The sequence below is a fragment of the Tauraco erythrolophus genome, chromosome 22, assembly GCF_009769465.1.
Source record: "Tauraco erythrolophus isolate bTauEry1 chromosome 22, bTauEry1.pri, whole genome shotgun sequence".
NCBI classification, from domain to species: domain Eukaryota; kingdom Metazoa; phylum Chordata; class Aves; order Musophagiformes; family Musophagidae; genus Tauraco; species Tauraco erythrolophus.
This window is the reverse complement of record NC_141486.1, coordinates 224,713-247,055: the sequence shown is the minus strand read 5'-3', so window position 1 is coordinate 247,055 and position 22,343 is coordinate 224,713. Positions and strand designations below refer to the sequence as shown.

At 64.3% G+C, this 22,343-nt stretch overlaps 1 protein-coding gene across 3 annotated transcripts in view; it reads left to right on the top strand.

Annotated features, from left to right (window-relative positions):
• Positions 1-22,343, top strand: part of ABCA2 (ATP binding cassette subfamily A member 2) — a 32,942-nt gene that overhangs the window by 6,182 nt on the left and 4,417 nt on the right. The window contains exons 2-39 of one of the 3 annotated variants that reach the window (XM_086625271.1): positions 1,786-1,879; positions 4,241-4,352; positions 4,764-4,930; positions 5,146-5,273; positions 5,608-5,712; positions 6,148-6,333; positions 6,482-6,700; positions 7,352-7,683; positions 7,983-8,142; positions 8,406-8,534; positions 8,826-8,993; positions 9,310-9,406; positions 9,814-9,987; positions 10,075-10,177; positions 11,239-11,353; positions 11,698-11,888; positions 12,112-12,262; positions 12,546-12,750; positions 13,290-13,454; positions 13,608-13,610; positions 13,730-13,910; positions 14,137-14,349; positions 14,588-14,784; positions 14,870-15,052; positions 15,465-15,649; positions 15,756-15,876; positions 16,110-16,400; positions 17,499-17,717; positions 17,880-17,982; positions 18,379-18,704; positions 19,240-19,453; positions 19,608-19,713; positions 20,273-20,384; positions 20,766-20,826; positions 21,082-21,256; positions 21,336-21,451; positions 21,720-21,867; positions 22,105-22,228. In XM_086625271.1, the coding sequence (XP_086481397.1) occupies positions 1,786-1,879; positions 4,241-4,352; positions 4,764-4,930; positions 5,146-5,273; positions 5,608-5,712; positions 6,148-6,333; positions 6,482-6,700; positions 7,352-7,683; positions 7,983-8,142; positions 8,406-8,534; positions 8,826-8,993; positions 9,310-9,406; positions 9,814-9,987; positions 10,075-10,177; positions 11,239-11,353; positions 11,698-11,888; positions 12,112-12,262; positions 12,546-12,750; positions 13,290-13,454; positions 13,608-13,610; positions 13,730-13,910; positions 14,137-14,349; positions 14,588-14,784; positions 14,870-15,052; positions 15,465-15,649; positions 15,756-15,876; positions 16,110-16,400; positions 17,499-17,717; positions 17,880-17,982; positions 18,379-18,704; positions 19,240-19,453; positions 19,608-19,713; positions 20,273-20,384; positions 20,766-20,826; positions 21,082-21,256; positions 21,336-21,451; positions 21,720-21,867; positions 22,105-22,228 (6,079 nt within the window). Of the gene's footprint in view, positions 1-1,785; positions 1,880-4,240; positions 4,353-4,763; positions 4,931-5,145; positions 5,274-5,607; positions 5,713-6,147; positions 6,334-6,481; positions 6,701-7,351; positions 7,684-7,982; positions 8,143-8,405; positions 8,535-8,825; positions 8,994-9,309; positions 9,407-9,813; positions 9,988-10,074; positions 10,178-11,238; positions 11,354-11,697; positions 11,889-12,111; positions 12,263-12,545; positions 12,751-13,289; positions 13,455-13,607; positions 13,611-13,699; positions 13,911-14,136; positions 14,350-14,587; positions 14,785-14,869; positions 15,053-15,464; positions 15,650-15,755; positions 15,916-16,109; positions 16,401-17,498; positions 17,718-17,879; positions 17,983-18,378; positions 18,705-19,239; positions 19,454-19,607; positions 19,714-20,272; positions 20,385-20,765; positions 20,827-21,081; positions 21,257-21,335; positions 21,452-21,719; positions 21,868-22,104; positions 22,229-22,343 lie in introns of all 3 variants that reach the window. The other 2 variants (XM_086625270.1, XM_086625269.1) reach the window with 2 other exon arrangements.

Here is a 22,343-nt window from a genome sequence, read left to right as displayed (position 1 = left end):
TGGGGGGCAGCCTGCCCTGGCACTGGAGTACGTGGTGGTGCAGGGGGGGGGGTCAGGGACAGGGACTGTCTGGGGAAGGAGATGAGCAAAAGGTCAATGACCCACTTAAAAAAAAACAAATAACAACCAGCAGGTCCCTCCTGTTGCCACCAAGGACACGACAGTCCCCAGGGGAGCCTGGTACAGCCTGGCATGGGGGGACAGTCCTGCTGGCGCCTGGGCACAGAGCCCCCATTGTGTGTCTGGTAAACAGGCAGCGGGGCGGGCGCAGGCAGTGAGCAGCAGAGCGGGTTGGGTGTCCCTTGCCACCGCCCCAGTACAAGAATGGTGACACCAGGGACCATGCCTGGGACCAGTGGTGCTAGAAAGATGGGCATCCCCCTGGCCCTGGCACTGCTCCTGGGGTATCCGCTGTCCCCTCCAGCCCTTCTTCCTCTGGGAGTCTCTGCATCCCCCAAATCAGCAGCGCTGAGAGTGGGGAGGACAGCACTGGGGGGCACCCGTGGATGTAGCTGTGCCTGTCCCACAGCCCTGCCAGCCATGGTGCCCACAGGATTGCTGTGACCATGTGCCATCGAGGGGTGGGGGTCCCTCTGCCCACCACCGTTCACTGGGTAGCTGTGACTTTTTGGCAGAGCGTTTGCAGCCCCTGGCCGAGGCCAGCGTGGGGGTGACACTCTGGGGACAGTAGGGCCTGACTCTGTCACCCGCTGCTGGCTGTGACCTTCCAGGCAGCCCCTGTCATGTTAAATTCCTCTGTGCCCCCGCTGCGTGTCCCTCTGGTGCCTGGGCACTGCAGCGAGCACCATCCCAGCCACGGAGCTGCGGCCAACCCTGCTCATGGTGGCAGCAGATTTGGGGTCTCAACACCAGCCTAGGGTCTCACCCAGCCCTGAAGCGAACTGAGGTTGGCTCATCTCACCCCGTGCCTCAGTTTCCCAACCTACAGTAGTTCCTTGCCACTCAGCAGCCAAGGCGATGGGGCCGTGACGTGGCCTGGGCACTCCTGTGCGAACTGGCAGCAGCTGTGCTGGCAGCGTGCCGGGTGCCCATTCCTGCTGGTGGCTGAAGGCGCTGATGCCCATCCCCAGGGCCTCTGGGCATGGAGCCCAGCCTGGGCTGCCTGTGCGATTGGGGTCAGGGATTCCTGGGGATTTGCTGTGATCTACCATATGCCGCTGGTGGAAATCCCGTGCGGCCGTAGACTTCTGGGAGGGCACGGAGGGGGTGCCAGGACCGCTCATGCTGCCCCCCGTTTGCACGTGGAGCTGGTGCCAGGGCCTGGCCAAACCAAACCTCGCCCTGACAGTGGTGGGGTCTGCCCCTGCGTGGCCCCGCGGGTGGGACCCAGTGGTGGCACGGGTGGCAGGGGGACATCGTGCTGGGCAGCTGCCAGCTGTGAGGGCACTGCCAGGATGAAGGCATGCGGCTCTTTGCTGGCCATAAGGACTTGGGATCGTGTTCCCTGGGCAGCCCCGGCTGCGGTGGCCTGGCAGGGCTGGGCTCAAGCCCCAGCACCCTGTTTGCGTTGCTGGAGTAGGGGTCCTCCCTTTGGTACCCTCCCTGTCCCGAGGTGCCTCTGGTGGGATGGGGCAGGCAGGAGATCCTCGGGTGCCCAGGGACCCGTTTGCCTCCAGCTGAGCTGTGACAGTGCCACCAGCAAGCCACAGGTACGGTGCTGCACTGCACCTGTGCCCTGGGGACCCCCGTCCTGCCCGCGCTCCTCCTTGGTAGCTGGATCCTGTCCTCAAGCGTCACGATCCCTCTGCTTTGTGTCATCCCCAGTGGGTGCTGGCCTTTGAGATCTTCATTCCCCTGGTGCTCTTCTTCATCCTCTTGGGGCTGCGGCAGAAGAAGCCGACCATCCCCGTGAAGGAAGGTGAGTGCCAGCGAGGTGGTGCCTGGGGCACCCGAACTTGGTGGCACCCACCCTTGGGGCCACCCCAAGGCTCTGGGGAGCTGCTCCAGCACACCAGGGACAGCCTGGGTGGGATGGGGGTGCCATGACAGCTGGTGGGGACCCGGAGGAGCCTTTTGGGGGACAGAGTGCTGGGCAGGGCCTGCAGCCGAGGGCTGATGCAGGGGGACTGGAGACTCAGAGTCGGTCCTAGCCTGGGGGTCTCCCCTGAGGGTGGCAGTGCCAACTGGCCTGCGGCTGCCATTGGCAGGGGCGATTTGTCGGGGGAATGGGGACATGGAGCTGGATGGTGCTGGGACAGCCATGGTCTCCCCAAGGAGCAGCCAGGGCAGCGCTGGGAAGGGCTCCCCAGCTCCTTGCAGTGCTGGAGGGGAGAACGGGGTGTGGAACCCCATGCCTGGCACTGGTGGGGGCTCTGGGGCCCTGCCAGGTGACTGATGGGACCAGAGCTGAGGGCTCCTGCAGATGTGCAGCCGGAGCTCTGGCCGGGGCTGCGGGCAGTACCACTGGGAGGAGGTGGCAGAGCGGAGCTGCTGGCTTGCCAAGGCAGACGCCCCATGGGATGCCCATGCTGGCAGGTGCCTGTGTGCGGGTGGCACGGTGGGGCCAGGGGCAGATGCTGGGAGCCGGCAGCGACGGCGGCCTGGCTAACGATGGTCCAAGCCTGTGTTTCAGTGCGTGCCAGCGAGGGAGAGCCCAGCTGCCAGTGTGGGTCCGGCTGCGGGCGGTGGCGGGCGCTGCCCTGGTTCCTGCCCCGGCGCTGACGTGCGCTCTGTGTTGTGTAGTTTTTTTGTTTGGTTTTTCTTTCTTTTTGCTCATGTTTTCTTTTTCTTTCCCACCGTCTCCCCTGCCCGCCTGCCCTCCATGCCTCTACTGCATGCACCAGTCTGTAAGTTGGTGGAGCGGGTGGGCACCTCCCCCCCTTCCCCTGCCTGTGCCGGCTGCGTATTTTGGGGAGAAAGAGCCCAGTTTGGATCAACTCACTCTGGCCTAATCCACACCTCTGTAACTCCCCAGCCTTCCTCTGTGGCTGGTGAAGATGAGCTTGGGCAGCGCAGCGTGGCCCCTTGGGGGCTGCCCAGCCAGCCCATGGTGGTGCCCCCATGAGCTGGTGGTGTCCCCACCGGGTCGTTGGTGCCAGGTTTCCCAGGTGCCAGCTCCACTGGCAGCGATATCCCCAGCCCCCTGGGCTGTGGAGGGCTCTCCAGGCCAGGTGGAGAGCCTGGATTGTCCTGCCCTTTCTTCTCACCTCCCTCCTGGGGCAGAGCCTCCTGGGTGCTGACACCCATGTGGTGGCCCGTGGTCACCCCATCTTGCCTGTGTCCCCCCCCAGGCTGGTCCCCAAGGGGTTGAAGATGGCTCCCACCCCTGCACCACCACTGAGTCCCTGTCCTGGCCCCTTGCAGCTGGGACGAGCCGGGACGTGGCACTACGAGGAGCCTGGAGGCCGCAAGATGCCACCCAAGTGCTGGCTTTGGCACCAAAGCGTGGCATAGCCACCACTGCCTGTCCTGCCACACCGCCCCGGGCTGCCCCTGGTCCCTGCCAGCAGCCCATCTTCACCAGCCCTGGCCCGTGGTGGCCACGCTAACAGCACTGACCGCCTCTAACCACGGGGCCACCGGCCGCGGCGAGAGCTGGTCCCTGCCTGGCACTGCCTGGTGACAGCTGTGGTCCCTGCGGGCAGCGCCTTGCGGCTCTCTGCCTGTCCCGGGGAGGGACGATGGCTCAGCGCCGGCGGAGGGGGGAAGGTTTGCCGTCCCCTCGTTGCTCCTCGTTTCTTCCATCTCCCCCACCCTGTGTCTCCATTTCCACCCACCTCCAGCAGCCGCACGTCGGGGCAGCCGGGCGGGGTGGGGGGCCGGGTGCTGCAGGTGACAACTCTTATTTTCCCTGTCGTATTCTTCCTCCTCCTCCTCTTCCTCTGGAGATCCGGTGGTGCCTCTGAGGTTACTAACGAGGGGCCAAGAGGCCGGGGGAGGTTGGCGGCCGTCCTGGGGACAAGCGGCAGAAGTCGGCATCATCCTGGGGGGGGGAGGGACCCGTCACCCAGGGGGGAGCGGGAAGGGGCCAGAGGGCAGGAGCCGGGGTGGCAGGAGCTGGGCACAGTCCCCAGGGGCCACCAAGCAGGGACAGTTGGTGGGAAAGCTTCGGACCTCGGCTGCCAACCTCCCGCGGGGCTCGTGGTGCCCAGTGCGCGCTTCTCTCAACTGAGTGTCTGTCTCTCCGGTGGCCCCCTGCCCCCCCCGCCTTCCCCCCTGCCTCCCCGTCTCCCTGCCCGCACCTTCCCCGGCCTCTTCCGGGCTCTCTCGCTGGCTCCAGCTTTCTACACGGCGGCCCCGCTCACCTCGGCCGGGATCCTGCCCGTCATGCAGTCCCTGTGCCCCGACGGCCAGCGCGATGAGTTCGGCTTCCTGCAGTACTCCAACTCCACGTGAGTCGTGCCCTCGCCCTCCTGCCCCGCACGCTCCCGTGCACAACCTGCCCCTTCCCATGCCAACACTGCCCAGTCTGGGATAAGGCATGAGCCCGTGTCCCCTCTCCAGTGCTTGGGTGGGTGCAGAGCACCGTGTCCCCAGGGTGCAGGAGACGTCTCAGCCTGTTCCCCCATGGACTCCTGGGTGCCCGGTGCTGGGAGGATGGAGGTGCCCCCTGGGCACACCTCGAGCCTCTGGGGCTCTCCCTTGTGCCCCTGGCACGGTGGATTCCTTCGGCAGCAGTTCCCTATGGCAGGCAGCGCTGCTGCCCATGCACCCGAGGGGCTGGTCTCCCCCAAGTTCTGTGGAAGGTGTCCCGGTCCCTCCGTCCCTGTCCCTGAAGCCGTGGCGGTGCTGGGCTCTCGCAGGGTGACGCAGCTCCTGGAGCACCTGAGCGAAGCAGTGGAGCAGAGCAGCCTCTTCGACCCGCAGCACCCGGGGCTGGAGGAGGAGCTGGAGTCACTGCGCCGGCGCCTGGAGGCCCTGAGCAGCAGCGAGCCCAGCACCATGGAGACCCACTTCAGCAACCGAGCAGGTAGACCGTGTCCTGCCTGCCCCTCTGCTGCCCGCGCGGGCAGGGATGGAGGTGCCCACCCGCTAGGCACCCAGCGACCTGGTGGTGGGTGGCAGTGCCCTGCCACTGTCCCAGTGTGCTGGGCAGGACCAGCTGTGATACGTCCCCGCGTGGGGCTGTGCCATGTACCCAACGCTGGTGGGCTGCTCTGACCCCCCTGCCTTGCTCCTTGCCAGGATCTGGCTTCACGCTGGCGTGGGCGGCCAAGGACCGGGGCGAGCTGCACCGCTTCCTGACACAGAACCTGTCCCTCCCCAACAGCACGGCCGAGCTTCTCCTGGGCTCCAGCGTTGACCTGCGGGAGGTGGGTGGTGACCTGGGGGAGATGGGTGGTGACCTGGGGGAGGTGGGTGGTGACCTGGGGGAGATGGGTGGTGACCTGGGGGAGGTGGGTGGTGACCCCAGGAGGTGGGTGATGACCTGGGGGAGGTGGGTGACTGCAGAGGTCCGCACTGCCCCAGCCAACGGGCACATCTCGACCCCAACTGAGCCCTGACCACCAGACCTGCAGGGTGGGAGTCATCAAGCACCTGAGCAGGACTCATCCTGCCCTGCTATCCTATGCTGGGGCGTTGCTGGACAAACGGGTGCCTCTGGTCCTGGCGCGCTCAGCAGCCCTGCTCCTGTCGCCGGTGCAGGTGTACCGCCTGTTTTTTGGTTCCTTTCCTTTGGTACCTGATGAGACCCATGAACGAGACCTGTGGGACGCGTTTGGCCCCAGTGAGAAGATGACGCAGCTGGAGGTGAGGAGCAGTGCCGTGTGCGGGTGATGTGGTGGGCAGAGCTCGTCCTCCGTGTCACAGGGTGACCTGGGGGTGTCCATCCCGGCAGAGGGGACATGGTGGGACGCTGTCAGGTGGCCAGAGCAGCAACAGGGATGGCTGGGTCCTGTCCTGGTGCTGCTGCTGGTTCCCCTAGTGCTTTGAGGCACACCAGTGCCTCAGTTTCCCATTGCGATGGATGATGATGGCTGTGGAGGGAGCAGGGAGATTGTTCCCTGCTCTGGCTGGGGTGCAGGGGACCCACGCTCCCCGCATCTGCACATCCCCTTTTCTTCCCCCCCCACCACGGAGACTGTGGATATGGGTGCTGTGGGGCTGTTCATCCTGTGCTTGGGGGGACACACGGAGGGGGACCCCCCGCACCACCACCAGCCCCCCGCCTTGGTCCCCTTGCAGAAGAGCCTCCCCAGCAGCTGGAGGAGCCTGCGGGAAGGGCTGGTGCACAGGGCGCTGCGAGACCCCGCGGCAGCCCCACGCCGCCCGGCGCTGCTCCACCTGCTCTCCCAGGCCCTGGGCCTCGCCGGCGCCACCCCGGCACCCACCGCCTCCGACAGCCCCCAGGCCTTCATCACCGAGATGGAGGTGAGCACCTCGCGGGGCGAAGCGGGGCGCGCGGGTGGCTGCTGTGCCATGGTGGGCACCGTTGCTGTGCCATGGTGGGCACCGTTGCTGTGCTCCTGCCCCCGGGGCTGCCCCGGTTCGATGCCCCCCATCGCTCCCTGCCCTGTAGGGTGTCCTCTTCACCGGGCCGGTGCTGGAGCAGCTGACGTGTGAGCAGAGCCCGGGGGGGCTGCGCCGCCTCCTGCACGTGGCCCCCGCGCAGCAGCCGCTGCTGCAGGCGTACCGGGCGCTGGCCTGCAACGGCAGCCGGGCTGCCCGCCGGGAGCGCTTCGCCCAGCTGGCTGCTGAGCTCCGGGACCAGCTGGACACCCCCAAGATCGTCAGCAGGGTGAGAGCGGGGCTGGGGGGCTGCGGGCCGTGCCTCCTGCCGGCTCTAGGGTGGCCGTGGGGCAGGGACAAGCCCTGCGTGGGGTTTCCTTACTCACCGGAGGACGTGTGGGGACAGGGAGCTCTGTTACATGCCCTGTCCCCTCCCCATCGCCCTGTTATCCCACGTGGGCACCCCCTGCCCAGCCCTGTGGTGGGACGCCAGATGATTCCCCCTCCCGGCACCCGCTCAGACGCTGCCCACTGGATGGGGCTGGGTGTCCCCAGCGTCCTCCAAGCGTGTCCCTGCAGGCTCCTCTCCCTGGGACTGGCAATGTCCCCAGTGGCACAGCTCCTTGAGGCTGGCTCTGAGGTCCCCTTCCTCATCCCGCCTGAGTCTGCCGCATCCCTCGTGGTCACAGAGGACCACCTCTCCTGCCTGAGGGACGTCTCGTGTCCCCAACAAGACTCTGCCAGCGTTTGCCTGCACTCCTGCTGCCCGATAGCCAGGGATGCACAGCAACGAGTCTGGGGCCCAGCTGGGCACAGCTCCAACCTTTTAACCAGGAAAGCGAATGTGCCACTGCTTGGGGTCCCCCTTGGTGCCCTCCCACCAGCGAGCAGGACCCTGTCTCCCCAGCCCTGATAACCCCTCGCCCGCTCCCCCTTGCAGCTGAAGCTGGACGAGGTGAACAGCACGGCTGCCCAGCACCGCCTCCGTGCCCTCCTGGAGGACCTGGTGGAGATGGAGAAGGTTCTCCGTGATGTGGACATCCTCTCGGCGCTGGCCAGGCTGCTGCCCAGGGGAGCCTGTGCCAGCAAGGCCCCGCCGCCCACTGCCAACAGCACCGGCTGGGCTGGTGCCAACGCCACGTCCGGCAATGCCACGGCAGAGGAGGAGGGCGCTGGAGGGGGCCCGGCCGGCAGTGACAACCCCCAGGGACAGTTCTCGGCATTCGTGCAGCTCTGGGCCGGGCTGCAGCCCATCCTCTGCGGCAACAACCGGTAGGAACCCCAGGGAGTGGAGTGGGCAGGATCCAGGTGCTCTCTGGTCGGGACAGGGGTGTGGGAGAGCGCACCTTGCCTCTGCCAGTGGCCAAGGGCCACCCTCCTTTGATGGGCATGCGGGAGATGGATACTGCACTGCATCCTGTGCCGCAGCAGGGGAAAGCAGCCCGTACTGGGCAGCACTGCGCTGGCACGGCAGTCAGTGTGCAATCCCCTGGCAGGCAGGGGAGGGGGCTGCCCCCAGCTGAGGGGTGCTGGGGCTGGAGCGGGGTTGGCAGCCAGAGTCCCCTTCGCAGGACGATCGAGCCCGAGGCGCTGAAGCAGGGCAACATGAGCTCGCTGGGCTTCACCAGCAAGGAGCAGCGCAACCTGGGCCTCCTCGTGCATCTGATGACCAGCAACCCCAAAATCCTCTATGCGCCCGTGGGCACTGAAGTGGACAAGGTCATCCTGAAGGTGAGGGTGCAGAGGCCAGGACCCCCCTCCATCCTCTCCCACCAGCCCCACTCTGCAGGGACCTCCTTGCCCAGACGGGCTCAGCGGGGCCAGGGCTGAGCAGGGAGGAAGGGACCAGCTGCCAGGAGCAGGCAGCTGCCCTGGCCGTTGCTGGGGGTAGCGATGCCTGCTGAGGGGTGGGCAGATACCTTCGTGACCGCTGGGCATCCCAGAGGGCCGGTGGACCCTGTCTCTTCCCGCTGCGTGACCTCCCTCCCACCCAGGCCAACGAGACCTTCGCCTTTGTGGGCAACGTCACCCACTATGCCAAGGCGTGGCTGAACATCTCCCCTGAGATCCGTGCCTACCTGGAGGAGGGCAGGCTGCAGAGGCGCATCCATTGGCTCCAGCAGGTAGGACAGTGCGGTGAGGACCGAGCCTGCCTGGGCTTTACTGCCCTGGGCGTGGGAAGGGGGTTTCCTGTGCCCAGACACCTTGTAGCTTCTTCATGTGAAGATCTTGGGTGCTCCTGGATGCCCGCCCTGCTCTTGTGAGGACCAGGCTGGTTCCCTGTGTAGGGTGGATGCTGTGTCCCCGTCCCCAGGAGGAGCGTTGGGTGCTGTCTGTGCCCATGAGGAGGACAGGGGGCTGAGAGGCAGTTTGTACCCCAGCTTCTTCCTCCCGTGTCTCCCTCTCTGTCCCAGTTCACCGCTGACCTCCACAAGCACCCAGAGATCCTGAATGTCTCTGACAGCGACGTTCTCCACAACTTCCTCAACGGCAACTTCTCCCTGCCCAACGCCAGTGTCCTGCTCCAGCAGCTGGACACCATCGACAATGCTGCCTGCGGCTGGGTCCACTTCATGGCCAAGGTGAGGCTGTGCCCGCCTGTGGGAACACGGGTGCTGGAGCGGCACCCACTGCCTGCAGCCAGGCTGCGTGAGGCTGAAGAGGGGTTGGGTCCGCTCGGACCTCCTTAAGGCCGTGGGTCAGGAGCCCTGGAGGAGAAAGTGGCTTCTGCAGTGTCAGGAGCTTTGGGGTAGATGTCAACAGTAGACGTCCCAGTCCACCATTGGGTTTGGGGGCTCGTGGGGTGGCTTTGGGTGGCACAAACTGTACTGTGTGCAAGGTCCACGTGCCAGACCCATTGGGGGCAGTGGGATCTCACCAGCCTCACCCTCCCTCTAGGTTAGCGTGGACATCTTCAAAGGCTTCCCGGATGAGGAGAGCATCGTCAACTACACGCTGAACCAGGCCTACCAGGACAACGTCACAGTCTTTGCCAGTATGTCCCCAGGAACCAGCCCCTTCCCAGCGATCCCTGAAGCCATGTCCTTCTCCAGCTGTGCCCTGGGCCGGGGCTGCTGGCTTTGGGACGTGGCTCCCTTGGTGCATGTGTTGGGTGGGTGAGTGGACCAGGCATCTCATGGTGCCCATCCTCTGCCCCTGGCTGAGCCCAGCTGGGCGCAGCACCCTGCCGCTGTCCTGGCTCTCCCACTGCTGCTGCCTGCTGTCCATGTGCCCTTACATCCCATACCAGGGTCCTGCCCACCCTCTTCATCCGTGGCAGCCCTCGTGGTGCCCTTGGCTGGGACACACTGAACCCCTGCGGGTCACACAGCACTGTGGGCCAGCTGGTGTGGCTGTCTCCCGTGGTGCCAGCGGGCTTCCTGCCTCTCCCGCTGCCCGCAGGCGTCATCTTCCAGACCAACAGGGACGGCTCGCTGCCCCCCCACGTCATGTACAAGATCCGGCAGAACTCCAGCTTCACGGAGAAGACCAACGAGATCCGGCGGGCGTACTGGCGGCCCGGCCCCAACACCGGCGGCCGCTTCTACTTCCTCTATGGCTTCGTCTGGATCCAGGGTGAGTGTCAGCTCCCTGCCACAGCTGCCCATGTCCCTGGCCCCTGCCCGGCGCTGCCCACTCAGCTTGGCCTCTCCTCCTCCCCAGACATGATGGAGCGCGCCCTCATCAACACGTTTGTTGGCCACGACGTGGTGGAACCCGGCAACTACGTGCAGATGTTCCCATACCCGTGTTATACCCGGGATGAGTGAGTAACAGCTGTGTGGGCAGGGTGGGCAGGACCTTCCCTCTTCCCCTTCACAGACCAAGACACTTTGGCTGGGAAAAGGGGACAAGCTTGAGGGCCTGGGAGAGGTTGGTGACATTGGAAGTGATGAGCAACCAGGCTAGGCAAGCAGGGCAAGGATTTTGTGCCCAGTTCACAGCTGGAGTGAGGAACTCATGGCTGCAGAGTGTCTTGGAGGCTGAAAGAAATTGGGGAGAACAAGAGGAGTATGGTGAACGGATGGCGCATGGCTCCATCGGTGGTTATTGAACACAGTGGTCTGGAGGAAGCACCTGGAGAAGTCCCAGAGCCACCAGCCCTCCAGGGGTAGGCAGGGCACCAGGCCAAGCCCATGGCTGCTGCCCACCTGCCTGCCAGGTCCTGGCAGCCAGGACACTAGATTGTTCTCTGGGCTCATTGGAGAGGCTCTTTCAGGGCACTAAGGAGCTGCTGGACCAAAGAGCTGGTTGTTGCAGGCGGTGGGTGAGCCCCTCTGCTACCCTGTGCCCCAGGGCCAACCCGGGTGTCGTGGCTTAACCCCAGCCAAAACGAAGCACCACGCAGCTGCTCGCTCAATGGGATGGGCAGGAGAATCGGGAAGACAGCTTGCAGGGTGAGATAAAGGCAGTTCAGTAGGACAGAAGAAGAAGAGAATAATAATAACAACAACAATGATAATAAAAGAATGTACAACCCAAGCGATACGATCCGACTGCTCACCACCCCGGTCCGGAGCAGCGATCCTGGCCAACTCCCCCTGTTTAACGAGCAGGACATGACGTGGTCTGGAATGTGCCGCTGGCCAGTTTGGGCCCAGCTCTGCTCCCTCCTGTCTTCTTGTGCACCTGGTAGAGCACAGGAAACTGGAAGTCCTTGGCTGCAACCATCAGCGCAGCACCAGTATTGTTCTCATACCACCTCCAAAACCACAGCACTGCAGCCCCTGCTAAGACGAAAATCAGCTCTATCCCTGCCAAAACCAGGACAGCGGGTCTCTGTGGTGGTGCCACCAGCCAGCTCTTCCCTCTCTTCTGCCCCACCAGCTTCCTCTTCGTCATCGAGCACATGATGCCCCTGTGCATGGTGATCTCCTGGGTCTACTCGGTGGCCATGATGATCCAGCACATTGTGACGGAGAAGGAGCATCGCCTGAAAGAGGTGGGGATGGTGGGAGGGATCCCTGGGGAGGAGCTGGGATCCCTGGGGAGGAGCTGGCATCCCTGAGCTCTTCAGTTCCATGCTGCATCCCTGGGCACCTTCTCCACATCTCTGGGGCGCGTGAGCTGGGGCAGGTGCAGATCCCACACCCTGGGCTGAGTTGGTCCTTCCGAGTATCCCCAGCATGAGGCTTGCCCAGCGCTGGAGGGAGCTGAGCCCCTTGGTGCCCTGGCACAGGGTGCTGTGGCCTGCCTGCTCCTGGCAGCCCCTGGGAACCCCTCAAGCGAGGCTGCGGGGATGTGCAGGGTAGGGGACAGCCCCGCTGAGCAGTGTTGGCCTCGTAGGTGATGAAGATGATGGGCTTGAACAACGCAGTGCACTGGGTGGCTTGGTTCATCACCGGCTTCGTCCAGCTCTCCATCTCCGTCACGGCACTCACCGCCATCCTGAAGTACGGCAAGGTCCTGATGCACAGTGATGTCCTCATCATCTGGCTCTTCCTCGCCATCTACGCAGTGGCCACCATCATGTTCTGGTGAGCTGCCTGGTCCGCTCCATGGGGTGAGGGGGCACGGAGTCTGTGTGCCATTGAGGCAAGGGTGCTGGGGGCTGTGTGGGCAAGGGCTGGTGGAGGAGCACAGGTGCCTCCAGCCAGCTGATTTGAGGGGCCAGTTTATCACCTCAACATGACCAAAATCAGACGGCGTGGGGAAAGCCCTGGTGGGGTAGGACCTGTGGTGACGCTGTCCTCCCTGCAGCTTCCTGGTGTCAGTGCTCTATTCCAAGGCCAAGCTGGCCTCTGCCTGCGGCGGCATCATCTACTTCCTCAGCTACGTGCCCTACATGTACGTGGCCATCCGGGAGGAGGTGGCGCATGACAAGATCACGGCCTTTGAGAAGTGCATCGCGGTGAGTTGGCTGCGGCTGCTGGGGAGGTGCGTGGCCCCTGGTTTGCCCCGGGCACAGGCCACCAAGCTGTCACCAAGCCCTGGGCAAACCTCTGCCTGTGTGAACCACCTCCCGATGGGGCTTTGAAGGCATCTCCAGAAGGTTTGGTGCCTCCCAGGGCAGGGAGCATCTCCATGGGGCTGGGTGGGGCAGCATCAAGTAGGAATTCACCCAGACCTGTTCTGCTGGAGCTGGCCTGTGGTTCCTGCTGATGTCCCCTTCCCTTCCCTCCACCTCTCTGCAGTCCCTCATGTCCACCACGGCCTTCGGGCTGGGCTCCAAGTACTTTGCGCTGTACGAGGTGGCCGGTGTGGGCATCCAGTGGCACACCTTCAGCCAGTCGCCTGTGGAAGGAGATGACTTCAACCTCCTGCTGTCCATGATGATGCTGATCGTGGATGCTGTGGTGTACGGGGTGCTCACGTGGTACATTGAGGCCGTGCACCCAGGTACGTGCGGGCAGTGGGGCATGAAGGCACCTCTGGTCTTACGGGAGCCTCCTTGTTGGGGACGCCGCTGGTTCCCAGGGGTGCTCCGCCCTGACGTGGTGGGTTTTGGCACGATGTGCCTTTGGGGTCCCCTGTGTGTGTCCTGTGAGGACACTGCCCACGTGCCCTGACCCACTGGTGGCACCAGCAGGTTCCCTGGAGATCTTGTCGCGTCTCTCGGTTCACTGGCCAGCTGCAGCGCAGCAAAGTGCCCATGGCTGGAGTTCCCCGCTGTTGCCCGCGGGGGATGGAGCCTCCGCTGCTCCTTTGCTTCCCTGGTCAAACCCAGAGCCCACGGGACTTTGCTTCCCAGCCTGGCCCCGCAGCGTTGCCCTGAGCCCAGCTGCCCAGGGCACCCGCAACCCCCACCCCACGGTGGTGTCCCTGAGCTGGGGAAACCTGCAAGCCCGTGCCCGTACCTGTGCCAGGCTCTGCCCCAGCCGGCTCCGGCACGGACCCGCAGCGGGGCCAGCCCTGACTGCACAGGGTTGTCCTTGCAGGCATGTTCGGCTTGCCGCGGCCCTGGTACTTCCCCCTCCAGAAGTCCTACTGGCTGGGCAGCGGGCGAGTGGAGACCTGGGAGTGGACCTGGCCCTGGTCCCGCACCACCCGCCTCAGCATCATGGAGGAGGATCAGGCCTGCGCCATGGAGAGCCGGCGGCTGGGTGAGGGCAGGCGGGGGCGGTGGGCAGTGGCCTGGGGGTGGCCCTGGCTCTGCTGCAAGGTCCTGCTGGACCCCTGTGTATCCCCTGTGCCCTCACTGGGGCAGGGTCTGACCATGTCTGGGAGCTGCTGCCCATGGTGTGGGAGGAGAGAAGCGGGTGAGAAGCAGAGGGGAAGGGGCCACGAGCCAGCATGGCCACTGCGGGATGGAGGTGGGGAGGTGGTGCCCGGGGAGCCTGGCTCCAAGCCCAGCCTCACCATCCCGCTCTTGCGGCAGAGGAGACACGGGGCATCGAGGAGGAGCCGACCCACCTCCCCTTGGTTGTCTGCATCGACAAGCTCACCAAGGTCTACAAGACAGACAAGAAGCTGGCGCTGAACAAGCTGAGCCTCAACCTCTACGAGAACCAGGTGGTGTCCTTCCTGGGGCACAACGGCGCGGGCAAAACCACCACCATGTGAGTGCCCGTCGGGGTGGACCTGGGCTGTGTCCTTCTGGCCAACTGCAGTGGGTGGGGAAGGTGCTGCGTGATGTCCTCGCAGGGCACCAGGGGCCTGGGGGAGTGGCACAAAACGGGGACAGGCAGTGGGCCCAGCAGATGCTCCTGGAGGTGGTCGTTGGGATTAGGACCAGATGGAGGATTACGAGGTCTCTCACGTTGTTGCTTTTCTCCATCCATCCAGGTCCATCCTCACTGGTTTGTTCCCTCCGACCTCGGGCTCCGCTACCATCTATGGCCACGATATCCGGACGGAGATGGACGAGATCCGGAAGAACCTGGGCATGTGTCCGCAGCACAACGTGCTCTTCGACAGGCTGACGGTGGAGGAGCACCTCTGGTTCTACTCGCAGCTCAAGAGCATGGCGGAGGAGGAGATCCGCAAGGAGATGGACAAGTAGGCACCCCCTTTTACCCCAGCCGTGCCTTTTGTGTGAGTAGGTCCCCTTCCTGGGGGAAGGGATGATCTGGGAGCAGAGGTGACCCCTGGAGCAGCTCCACTAAGTGTTTTCCAAAACTTGGGCTATCAGGCTGTGGAAGCCAGCAGGCAGGGAGGAGGCATTGCCTGCTCCCCGTGGGCATGGGGTGCCGGTACGGCCCCACCGGCATCCCTGGTGCTTCTCCCCCGTCCCCAGGATGATTGAGGACCTGGAGCTCTCCAACAAGCGTCACTCCCTGGTGCAGACCCTCTCCGGGGGCATGAAGAGGAAGCTGTCAGTGGCCATCGCGTTCGTGGGCGGGTCACGGGCCGTGATCTTGGATGAGCCCACGGCTGGTGTGGACCCGTATGCACGCAGGGCCATCTGGGACCTGATCCTCAAGTACAAGCCAGGTGAGCGGGGATGGGCAGAGCCTGGCATTGCTCCTTTGGCTCCAGTGGCCCTGGCCTCTCTGATGAGGCTCTGTGCCACCGCCAGGGAGGACCATCCTGCTCTCCACGCACCACATGGATGAGGCCGACCTCCTGGGTGACCGCATCGCCATCATCTCCCATGGCAAACTCAAGTGCTGCGGCTCTCCGCTCTTCCTCAAGAGCACCTACGGCGACGGCTACAAGCTGACGGTGGTGAAGAAGCAGTCGGACACCAGGAACGGCACAGGTCTGGAGGGCGGTGGGACTCTGTGTTTAGAGGAGTAGATGGGACCAGCCCTTCTTCAGCCCGGGAGAGGAGTGAGAAGTCAACACCCAAGTGCTCCCACCCGGAGTCTCAGGCCACATGGAGGGCGGAGGGGGCCAGGGCAGGGGTGTAGGAGGTGGCATCGCTCAGCCTTGATTTCTCCGGTCTGGGTCCCAGGTTAGACCCTGTGTGGTGGCATTTGCCTCCAGGCGCTGGTTCTGTCCGGTGGGTGGGCGTCCAGCATGGGCCGTGGGGAGGGCAGGCCAGGAAGGCAGCTGGGAAGCCACCAGCAACCCACAATGGAGGCTGGAGGAGCCCCCGTGGCCCTGGGTGTAGGGTGTCCGTGGTGGGTCCTGGTGCAAAGTGACCGCCCGGTGCTGCCCCTCTGCCACAGAGCCGGGCCAGCCACACAGCCCCCCAGCCCACTCCGCTGTCAGCCCCTGCTCCGAGCCCCGCGTCTCCCAGTTCATCAAGAAGTACGTGGCCTCCTGCCTCCTCATCTCAGACACCAACACTGAGCTCTCCTACATCCTGCCCAGCGAGGCCGTCAAGAAGGGCTGCTTCGAGAGGCTCTTCCAGGTAGGGGTGGGGGCTGGCGGGGTGGGCAGGCAGGCGGGCAGTCGTGGGGGGACCGCAGTGCTGTGGGCACCTCCTGCTCTCCTCATGCAGCGCTTTGCTTCCGCAGCACTTGGAGCAGAGCCTGGAGGAGCTGGACCTCACCAGTTTCGGACTGATGGACACCACGCTGGAGGAGGTCTTCCTGAAGGTGTCTGAGGAGGACCAGTCTCTGGAGAACAGCGACGTGGGTATGGGCGGTGGGGGGGCACGCAGCGCTGCTGGGGCTGGCGAGGGGCCGTGGACTTTATGGCTCCTCTTGTCCATGTCCCAGTGGAGGAGAGGTCTCCAGTGGAGCCTGTCCCGTCCAAGTGCAGACAGCCTCTGCTCTGCTCTGGGTTTGCAGAGCAGATCCGTCCCCGCTCTGTGCCATGCCGTGGTGAAGGGTGGCATGGCTGGTGGCAACCCCCCCTTCTCCTTCCAGACATGAAGGAGTCCAAGAAGGACGCCCTGCAGCCACCTGCCCCCGAGCTGGGCCCGAAGCCTGAGGCCAACGGGGAGCCCCTGGCTGAAGCGGCCGTGCCGGAGAAGCCCGAGGTGGAGCTCAGCAACCTGGTGACCTGCTCCAAGCTGGCACAGTCGCAGGCGTCCCTGCGCTCAGCCTCCTCGGTGGGCTCCGTGCGCGGCGACGAAGGTGGGGCTTATTCGGAATTCTTTGGGGATTACGCGCCCCTGTTCGATAACCGCCAGGACCCCGATAACATCAGTCTGCAAGGTTCGTGCCGCGGCGCCCGGCCAGCGGCAGGGGCTGGGGGAGCTGCTCACCTGGGACGGGGAGGGTGGCTGGGACAGTGGCAGTGCCCGTCCCTGCACCTGGGCAGGGCAGAGCTGGCCTCGGCTGGCACAGGGGGATGTGCTGGAGATGGGGGGGCTGCGCCGGCCGGGGCAAGACCCCGCGGCGGGTCCGAACATGCATCCGCCAACGCTGCGCCCAGAGAACCGCAGCCTGGGTGGGAGGACTGAGAGTGGGAGCTGCCACCAGTTTCCACCCCCAAACTGGTAGCATTTATGCGGGGCAGTCCTGCGCTGAGCCGCGGGCGCAGCCGACGTTGGCTCTGCCCTTTGCCTCCCCGGATCCCGTGAGTGCCACCCCGCAGACTCGCCCCACTAACACGCTCCTCACACTGGCGCCTGGTCGGGCTGTCACCTCTTGGCCCGTGGGCACGGAGCCATCTTCCAGCTGGTGGCTTCACCCTCCATACCCTGAGCCGGGTTCGGGGCTCTCCCTGCCTGGTGCTGGGGTTGCTGGAGGATGGAGGGTGCGGGCGGGTGCCCTGAGGCTGCTGTTTTATTCGCAAATCCTTTTCTGGGTTATCCCAGCAGCTCTTGTGGTTAATTCCAGGACGTGGCACCCTCCCTCCCCGGCTGGGGCTGCTCTGAGCGTTGTGATTTGGGTTGGGGGAAGCAGAGCCATGACGGTGCCAGGGCAGAGCTCCCCGAGCCCCAGCCTGTGCCTGCTGCCTCGCTGGGTCCCCCTACTCATGTCCCGTCCTCCCTTCCAGACTGTGCTGATCTCTTGCCAGCTGGGAGAGCTGGTGGGAAAATGGTGGAGTTCTGCCAAAAAGCCCCAATTTAGGTGTTTTTTTAAAAAACTATTGTCTAAATTTCCCATTTGGGGCCAAGAGGAACCCACCAGCCAGCTGCCTCGCTTCACACCACGGTGCTGCCATGGCTCAGTGGCCGTTGGAGTTGGGTGCTGCCCTGTCCCCCTGGGGCGGTGGTGCCCAGCTTGGTGCCCAGCTCAGCTCCATGGGCGCCAAGGGGGGTGCAGGAGCGGCTGGACCGGGGGGCTGACATCCTTCTCCCCTCCCAGAGCAAGAGGCGGAGGTGGAGGCAGAGGACCGTGACCTGGCTGGGCAGGGGAGCTTCAAGCTGGAGGGCTCGTGGCTGAAGCTGCGCCAGTTCCACGGGCTCATCGTCAAGCGCTTCCACTGCGCCAAGCGCAACACCAAGGCCCTCTTCTCGCAGATCCTCCTGCCCGCCTTCTTCGTCTGCGTGGCCATGACGGTGGCACTCTCTGTGCCCGAAATAGGTGTGTGCCAGGCGCCCGCCCACCCACCGGGGGCTGCTGGTGGCCCCTTCTGCCCACAGAGGGGACAGTGGTGGTGGGGGCTGGGGCTCACAGGCGCTCCGCCGGTCTGCCGGTGCGCAGCGGCGCTGCAGTGCGAGCAGGTTCCTGCCCTTGTGCCCGCAGGTGACCTGCCACCCCTCATCCTCTCGCCATCGCAGTACCACAACTACACCCAGCCCAAGGGCAACTTCATTCCTTACGCCAATGAGGAGCGGCGTGAGTACCGGTGAGAGACGCTGCTCAGTGGTGACCGGTGTCCCGTCCCCATCCCTGTGTCCATCCCTGGGACTGCAGTGGGGGCGGCAGGGAGGGCAGCCCACAGCAGGGCTGGCACTGGAGCTGACTCGGGCTGGGAGCAGAGCCTGGCCAGTGCCACGTCCCCTCGCAGATGGCAGCCTCCATCCTCCCCAGGGTGTCTCTGGGAGAGGTGCCAGCCCTGACGCTGGCTGCCATCAGCAGCTCAGCTCATGCCAGGCATGGGCTGCATGTGCCTGTTCAGCCATGCCCATTCAGCTGTGATGTGTGCCAAGGCCTCAGGGAGGTCCCAGCAGAAGATGACCCAAGGTGGTGAGACCCATGTGTCCTGCTCCTTGCTCCTCCTCACCCGCTCCTCTCCCCGCAGCATCAGGCTGTCTCCTGATGCCAGCCCCCAGCAGCTGGTGAACACCTTCCACCTGCCCTCCGGAGTGGGGGCCACCTGCGTGCTCAAGACGGCCTTCAACAACACGCTGGACCAGCCCGTGCAGACCCTCAACCTCAACAGCAACGAGTCCAAGATGCTGGCGGCCAAGTACTTTGACGCCATGTGCATCGACTCCTTCACGCAGGGCCTGCCGCTCTCCAACTTTGTGCCGCCACCTCCATCCCCAGCTCCCTCCGACTACCCCATCTCGGTGGATGAGGACCTGCTCCGTGCTTGGAACTCCACAACCTTCTCCACTGTCAAAGGTATCGCCTGCGCTTGGTGCTTGAGTGTGTCCAGGCCTGGGATTCATCCCCAGCAGGGAGAGGATGTGTCTCCCCCCACAGAAGCAGCTCCAGGGACCACTGGAAGTGCCTGCCAGCTTGGGCTGGCCACAGGGGAGCATCGCTGGGCTGAACTTCTGGCTCAGAGCTGGTGCTGGCCCCAGAGCACCGCTCCCTGTTCAGCCCTGGCAGTGCTGGTGGAGCTCCTCGGGATGGTGACTCCATCGAGAGCCTTTTGGCCAGCCTTGTGCCACCCTTGCTGGGCTACGGTGCCCACCATTGCCTTCTCCAGCCCCCTCTCCAACCCATTTCTGTCCCCCAGGGCTTTTGCCCATGTCCATCTCTGGGTCTCTCTTGGTCCCCAGGACACAAAAGCCCTCTCACAGATGGGGCTCCAGCCATGGGCCCAAGCGTTCCCTGCCTGGCTGGCACCCCTCAGCTCAGCCCCTGGCCCCACGTTGTCCTGGGTGGCCGGGGCAGGCGGGAGCCTGGTTGTGAGCTGCCCTCTGCTCTGCAGAGACCGTGACCTCGGCGCCTGCCCTGCCCCACATCGTCCACGAGCCCATCAAGTGCACGTGCTCCATGCAGGGGACCGGCTTCTCCTGCCCCAGCGGCGTGGGGGGCCACCCCCCGCAGATGAAGGTGGTGACGGGGGACATCCTGGCAGACATCACAGGGCGCAACGTCTCCGAGTATCTCCTCTACACCTCAGACCGCTTCCGGCTGCACAGGCAAGAGGGGAGGCCAGGAGGGTCTGCCCTGTGCCCCGCAGCAGGGGTGGGGGACTGGGGACTTGGGGACACCTGCCCGGGGGGCTCAAGCGTGGCTCCCTCCTGGGGGCAGGGGACAGCAGCCACAGCTTCTCGGCGGTGCCTTGTCCCACAGGTACGGGGCACTCACCTTCGGCAACGTCCAGAAATCCATCCCGGCTTCCTTCGGGGCCAGGGCTCCTGCCACGGTGCGCAAGATCGCCGTCCGGAGAACAGCCCAGGTGGGACCGCGCTGCGCCCCGCGGCAGCTGGGAGATGGGTGGGCAGCAGCAGCAGCAGTGGGCAGGAGAAGGGGGCAGGCAGTGCTGCCTGCACAGCAGGGACCCCTGACCCACAGCTCTGCTCTCCACCAGGGAATCCGGTGGGGCTCTCACCCCCTGGGGTGCTTAGTAGCTCCCACCCCAGCGGGTCTGGCCCAGCATAGAAACATGGAATGGTTTGGGTTGGAAGGGACCTCAAAGATCATCCAGTTCCAACCCCCCTGCCATGGGCAGGGACACCTTCCACTACACCAGGTTGCTCAAAGCCTCATCCAACCTGGTCTTGAACACTTCCAGGGATGGGGCATAGCATGGTCTATGAATCTATGGTCAGCCGTGACCTGCTCTTCCCATAGCCGTGAGCACAGGACACCTGCCCTGTGGCTTTCCCATCCCATCCTACCTCATCTTCTGCCATCTCATCCATCCCATCCCCTCCCCTCCCATCCCTCCCTTCCAGTACAACTGCCACAGGCGCAGCTGTCTTGCCATCTCTCACCGCTCTTGTCTGCTCTTCCAGGTCTTCTACAACAACAAGGGCTACCACAGCATGCCCACCTACCTCAATGCTCTCAACAACGCCATCCTGCGAGCCAACCTGCCCAAGAGCAAAGGCAACCCCGCTGCCTATGGTGAGCACCTGGAGGCGTTTAAGGGCAGAAGCACGTCAGGAACAGCTTTAGGGCATGATCCAACCAGGCTTTAACATGCAGCGTGCCCTCTTGGACCTAGTGCCAGTTGGGGCAGGGTGGGTCACACGCCTTGGCTGTGAGATTGGGGCTTGTCTGATCTCTCTGAGGTCTGGGCTGGGGCAGAACGTCCCAAAGTGCTGCCTGAAGGCCCCTGGGCTTGTGACATGTCCGAGGCTGCTCTCTGCCAGCCGGTGAGGGAAGGCTCGACCTGCCAAGCTGCAGGGAGGAAACGTGTCCTCCCGCTCGGAGCCAGGACCAGGGCAAGATTTTCTGCCCTGAGCCAGCTTTCACACTCCTGTTTCTTCATGGGCCTTCCTGCAGGCATCACGGTCACCAACCACCCCATGAACAAGACGAGCGCCAGCCTGTCCCTGGATTATCTGTAGGTCCGGGGAGCGGGTTTGAGGGAGGGCGGGTGCCGCGCAGAAGGGTGGCAGCTCCTCACCGCTGTTGGCAGGGGAGTGCCAGGGCGTCTGCCCTGCAGGCTGCATGGGGGGCACTGGGCAGTGGCGACAGGGGGGTCCCTGTGCCATGCCCTGCCTTGTGCACGGCGGCTGTCCCACACCGGGACGGGTGGCCCTTCCCTGGGCAGCTGAGGGTGACGGAGTCCCTGCTCTCCTCCTTGCTCCCCGTGCAGCCTGCAAGGCACGGATGTGGTGATTGCCATCTTCATCATCGTGGCCATGTCTTTCGTACCGGCCAGCTTTGTCGTCTTCCTGGTGGCTGAAAAGGCCACCAAGGCCAAACACCTGCAGTTCGTGAGCGGCTGTGACCCTGTCATCTACTGGTTGGCCAACTATGTGTGGGACATGGTGAGCAGAGTGCCTGGCCCCACCGGCCAAGCCCCCCAGGCCCAGCGTGGGCAGTTAAAGAAGTTTCTGTCTTCTCCAGCTGAACTACCTGGTGCCGGCCACATGCTGCATCATCATCCTGTTCGTGTTCGACCTCCCGGCATACACCTCTCCCACCAACTTCCCCGCTGTCCTCTCCCTCTTCCTGCTCTATGGGTACGTTGCCCAGGGGGGTGGTCAGGGTGCACTGGTGGGTCCCTCCAATGCCCCATCTGCACTGTGGCTACATGGGCAGGATCCGGCCTCCGTGCTGCCCATCTCGCTGATGTTCTGCAGCTCCTGTAGCTGGTGGGCTGTGAGGGCTGGGGTGGGAGAGCCCGGGGAGGACGGGGCTGGGAGATGGGCAGTCTCAAAGATCAACGGTTGGTGCTGCCCAGGTCCTCTTTGGCCATGCTAACGTGCGCCCCGCTGCTTGCCTTCCCAGCTGGTCCATCACCCCCATCATGTACCCTGCCTCCTTCTGGTTTGAGGTGCCCAGCTCTGCCTACGTCTTCCTCATCGTCATCAACCTCTTCATCGGCATCACAGCCACCGTTGCCACGTTCCTGCTGCAGCTCTTTGAACATGACAAGGTATGGGATTCACAGCTCTGCCTGGGGCCACTGGGAAGGGAGAAGCTGCCATTGGGTGGTGGGACAGCTCAAGCTGGGATGGACCTCAGGAGGTCTCCGCTTCAAACTCCTGCTCCCAGCAGGGTCAGCTGTGGGACCAGACTGGGCCGTATCTTGGTGGGGATCTTGATCCTGCCATGTACTCATGGTCCTCAGGGGTGTTTCTGATGGTTGTGTCCTCTCTGCCCATCCCCACAGGACCTGAAGGTGGTGAACAGCTACCTGAAGAGCTGCTTCCTTGTATTCCCTAACTACAACCTGGGCCATGGCTTGATGGAGATGGCATACAACGAGTACATCAACGAATACTATGCCAAGATTGGTATAGCTTCTCCTTCCCTCCCTCCCTCGCTCTGGGGCATGTGGGGCTGGAGGGGACCACGGTGCTGGCACATCCCCTCCACCTGCCCTGCAGGGCTTCCTGAGGCCCAGAGCAA